This window comes from Apis dorsata, unplaced genomic scaffold (assembly GCF_000469605.1).
Source record: "Apis dorsata unplaced genomic scaffold, Apis dorsata 1.3 scaffold_517, whole genome shotgun sequence".
Lineage (NCBI taxonomy): Eukaryota > Metazoa > Arthropoda > Insecta > Hymenoptera > Apidae > Apis > Apis dorsata.
In genome coordinates, this window is record NW_006263742.1 from 413,038 (window position 1) to 418,070 (window position 5,033).

At 23.9% G+C, this 5,033-nt stretch overlaps 1 protein-coding gene and 1 long non-coding RNA gene across 14 annotated transcripts in view; both read left to right on the forward strand.

The window, feature by feature from the left end:
- The first annotated feature begins 603 nt into the window (after nt 1-603).
- LOC102672218 (sorbin and SH3 domain-containing protein 1) overlaps nt 604-5,033 on the forward strand; it is a 115,194-nt gene continuing 110,764 nt past the window's right edge. For 6 of the 13 annotated variants that reach the window (XM_031512758.1, XM_031512764.1, XM_031512762.1 and 3 more), the window contains exon 1: nt 605-1,221. In XM_031512758.1, the coding sequence (XP_031368618.1) occupies nt 1,126-1,221 (96 nt within the window). In that variant the 5' untranslated portion in view covers nt 605-1,125. Of the gene's footprint in view, nt 1,222-5,033 lie in introns of all 13 variants that reach the window. The other 7 variants (XM_031512760.1, XM_031512765.1, XM_031512775.1 and 4 more) reach the window with 3 other exon arrangements.
- On the forward strand, nt 3,581-5,010 carry LOC102674842. Its single transcript, XR_422469.2, has 2 exons — nt 3,581-3,844; nt 4,909-5,010. It is a non-coding gene; the product is annotated as an uncharacterized LOC102674842 (long non-coding RNA).

A 5,033-nucleotide genomic window follows, 5' to 3' on the forward strand; every position in this document is an offset into this window, starting at 1 on the left:
ATAATAACATAATAACAATAATTTTTTTCAAATACGAAGAATATAAAATTTATATTAAAATTAAAAAACAATTCTAATAAATAATTTATAAAAAGTGTCATAATAAAAATTCGATTATCGATATTATATTAGTGTGCAATTTTGAAATAAAAAATAAAAGTTCATTCAATTTAATGATAAATATAAATATTAATGATATTAAATCGTAAAAGCAAATTTCGAAATCGTAAAAGTGATTTCATGTGAAAATTATTTTACAAAGATAACAAACAAACATTAAATTTATAATAAATATTGCATATTAATTAAACATATTTATACATTTTTTTACAACTTTAAATATTATTCATTTTTCAGATTAATTAACATATTTATAAAGTTATTTCATTCAAATCAAATATTATTTAACTATATAATATAACAAATTGAAAATAATGATAATAATAACAAACGAATAATTATATTTTCAATACATAACCTGAATCATTTAATCGAAATGAAGATAGATCGTATGTTAAAAAAACGTTCATAGTATAATGGAGTGGGGAGGGCACGCGTGTTTGCCGGGTAGCGTGAGTTTGACAGCAAGCAAGGGTGGCGCGCAGGCGATTATGGGGAGGGGGAATACGCCGTCAGTATTTCGCGAACCACCGACGAGTACGGATCGTGTCTTTGTGTAAATTCTTCGTTATTTCTAATTATCTGCCAGTGATCGCTCACATAATTCGTTGACCAAAAATATTGTTAACATTCGTTGCTCTTCGTTTCGCTAATCGTACTTCATTATCCACCAATAGAATCTTTTCATCAAAAAATGTACATGGTCGATAATGTCGCAAATTAACAACTATCATTTAAATAGTCATTTATAATGATTATCATTTTCGCCAGTAAACATTGCGAGGTGGTTCTCGAGATATGCAATCGTTGATGCATACACAGAACGAATCTACGCGCGATCAACGATTTTGGATCGCAAAACGTGAATCTCGTTGGTGTCGGCTAAAGAATTTGTCTGATAAAACGAGACGGCGTGGCGTCTGTATCGGAAAGCGGCATAGTTGTGTCTCGCGTATGGATTAAAACGCGAGTGAATGGTTGTTGGAGAGTGGTAAAAAAGGCGGGATGAGTGCGAGAGAAGTTACCCTCATCGGCGGCTCCCCTTGGGGATTCCGTATGCATGGTGGACATGATTTACATCAACCCCTTCGCATCTCCAGAGTAAGTCTATTTATCATCTATTTTATTTTTTGAACATAACTGAACTGTAAACATTAACTATTTAATGTATATGCTACGTAAAAATGTGTTGTTTCTATGCGTCTTCAATGTTAAACATATTTATTGTGTTGATCGTAGATATATTAAATCAATCTCATGATGACGAATCTTTGTATTGTTGTCATTTTTTTACTCATCATCTGTTTAGATTTAGCCATATTGTTTTTCTGTACATATAAAATTCATTTCGTTTGTTCATTATTTCGGAGAAAATTTTATATATTACGAAAATATATAATATGAAATATATTCAAGTTGCGATATAAATATGAAATTAGTTAGTAGTTCTTTGTAAAGTAAAAATTTTGCACTTCAGATTGCTCCAAAATTTAGATTCAATTGAGTTATTACATGTATTGAATACATGTAAATTTAAAAAGATAAATAGCAAAATGAAATAATATTGATAAAAGCTATCTATCTTTACTGATTTATAATATGTATTGTATATGTAATTAAAATTTATTAAATGATTTAAAGTTCTAGACTTATTTCGAAATCTTTGCCGCCAGAAAAATATTAGAATGTAATTTATTATATGCTATAGATACTTATCGAATCGTCGATATTTTCAACGTTGCCAATAGATTTTGGCACTTGACACGAACAAATGAAAAACATCGATATTAGGGCCATATAATTCTGCGGTATGTTCGTTACACATATAGTTAGAATTATCGAAAGCGGTTTGGCGCTTGGTTAAATTTAATGCTGGCCGATACCTTTTACGTGCATACGTTCTAACGTCGCTTACGAATCCATTAATTTACATCGATAGCCTGTGTTTCTCGATATATATTGCCTCGATAACGGTTTCTATCCATTCGAGTATTTCAATATTCAGGAATTCATTCTTTTGAACATTTTTTTCAAGAAGAACATTTTCGTTCAAGAAGGATCTTTTATCTAGGTTATTGGAATTTTTTTCTCTATATTTTTATTAAATAAGAAAAGAAATTCGATTAGAAATTATATAATATTTATGTAAATTAATATAGAATTGTGACTATCGATATCGATAACAATATAAATTCTTTGTTATAATAAATATGTTAATATTATCGATAATTCGATATATCGATATTATTATTGAGATATAAATAATGGATGAAATTTTTATTTTTTCTTTTTTAATTAATTATTAAATTCATAATCAAAAAAAAACTTTTTTATATGCCTTAATAATAATTTTAAATAAAAAAAAAAATAATTTTTATTCGTTAAAGATATCTTAACAATATTATCGATATCAAAAACTATTAGTAAGATATCGATATTATATCAATAATCGATAGTCACAATCTAGATTGCGTAGAAAACATGAATAATATGAAAAAAAAAATTTAATAATTTTGAACGATCAAAAAGTGGAAGTTTAATTAATCAAAATTTATTTTTGATCATATTATTATTCATTTATGAACATATTTCTATAAAATAGATCTCATAACATGATTGTTGTATGCTCAGCTGATACAGTTTAATTACGTCGTGTGTACATTTATCAAGGTCTTTTCCAGATTCAATCTGTGTATTTAAATTTCACGTTTGAAGATTTTTAGATATTTTTGTGTTTCTTGAATAGATATTAATTCGACTCAATTAAATATGTTCATCGCGATTTGTGATAATATAAAATGAATAATTGTCTGTTTCGAGGTTATGTCATTTATCGACAGAGAAAAGTTTCATTCAAACATTTTCGTGTATTTAGACATTCATCATATATCGATGAAGGTAAACAAAATGTCATAGTTTAAATAATTTAGATGTTTTTAATTTAGAATTTTCTTCACTATTATTCAATTGATTTAGTTAGATTCAAATATATAAAAATATATCTATCTTTTCGAATAAAAATTTATAATTTTTATTTATTTAATACTCGTTTTGTATCTTTTTACTTCATAGATCATAAAGGGATAAATTAAATAATAATTTTATATTAACGAAACTGCTACATGTTGCTATTTTCATGCAGTAGTTTAATTGTACTTGTCAATTTATATTTTATTTAGTTTGAACAAATTTTTTGTTATTTATTTCAACCATTTCATTTTTTTTGCGTTTTTTAAAGCAATATTCCATTTTCATTATTATAGATTAAATATGTTATAAAATAACTATAAAAATTTTATAAAACATTTCAATTTTAATAACTTGATTCAAATGAAATAAAATTTTTTTAGCAAACATACAACATTTATTAAATAAAAAAATAACATAAAACATATAATTTTTTTAATTATTTTAATTTATTTTAAATTTGAATAATCTTTTTTTGTCTATAAAATTATTGCAAAAAATAAAAATTATTTTAATTCATTCGATTTATGGCTGGATTATCGAAATTCGATTGAAAATTCTGCTTAAATTTACACTAATTAATTCGCAAAGAAATGATACAAGATAAATGATTTGAAACAATTCGAGTACAATGTCGAACTACTTAGGCACTATAGAGATATATAATGAATAATAGTTTCAGGTAGTTATTCGAATGTCATGTTACTATCAAGGTTATAATGTAACTTACTGCGTAACTTTCTTGTTTCGTGTAGTGGTACGTATTCATAACATTACGTCTATTAATACATAATGCGATTCGAATAGCTTAGTTTTAAAACTTTTAGTTTGTTAAATATACAATAATATTAACAATATTATAAAAATTTAAATATTGTGTTAAATATCCTTTATGTATTTCTAATAAAACAAAAAAATTTTTGAAATTAGTCAATTTTATTAATTATTAATTATTAATTTGATAGTTCTAGTATTAAATGTTATATATAAATTTATAAATGAACAATAGATGTTTAGAAAAGTAATAATTGATATATGATATATTGTAATTGTGTATAATACAATTTGTTTCATAAATCAGATACTCGTTTGACGTAAACGTTAGGCATGAATGATTTAGGTATTTGATTAATAATAGTTGAAAATGAACGTAGAATGTAATCAATATTAATTTTTAATTGTCGAATTGATGTAATTATAAATGTATTAATCTTGAATTAAATGAAAAATTTTGAAGAATGACATTTTATAGGGAAAAATATTAAATATAAATATAATTATAAATGAATATTAAATAAATATTAATATAAAAATAATTAAATATAAATCGTGATAAATTCATTATTTTAATTGAAATTGATGTAAATTTATTCAAGGAATCGTTTCATATCTCCAATTTTTAAAAATTCTGTAAACATTCAAAGAATGACTCTGGATTTTTTTTGGCCTTGTATAAGTTTTTTCGTTAAACTGTTTTTCGTTAATTTCTGTTTTTCGACATTCACCTATCCATGAATAATTAGATATTTTTTATGCAAATTTGTAGTTTTATTCAATTATTTTCTTCTCATTAAATTTGTATAATTTTTTATGTAAAAAAATATTGTGATATTTATAGATAGTATAGATTATAGATAATATATTTATAGGAAATTTTTTTACATGAGTTGAGATATCATAAATGATATTCATTAATTCCTTAATATAAATATCGATATTATTCATAACATTATTTTACATAAATTAAAATATTATATAAAATATACAAATCACTATTTAAAGTATTATTATTCGATTTATAAATTCATTTCAAGTATCTAGATATTTTTAAAATAGAAATGACGATGATGCAAGAGAATAAAGTTTTTACATCTATCACGATTAAAGATTCAGAATATTAGCATGCAATGTTTCTAAGGAAAAAAAAAAAAAAAAAAAAGAAGAAA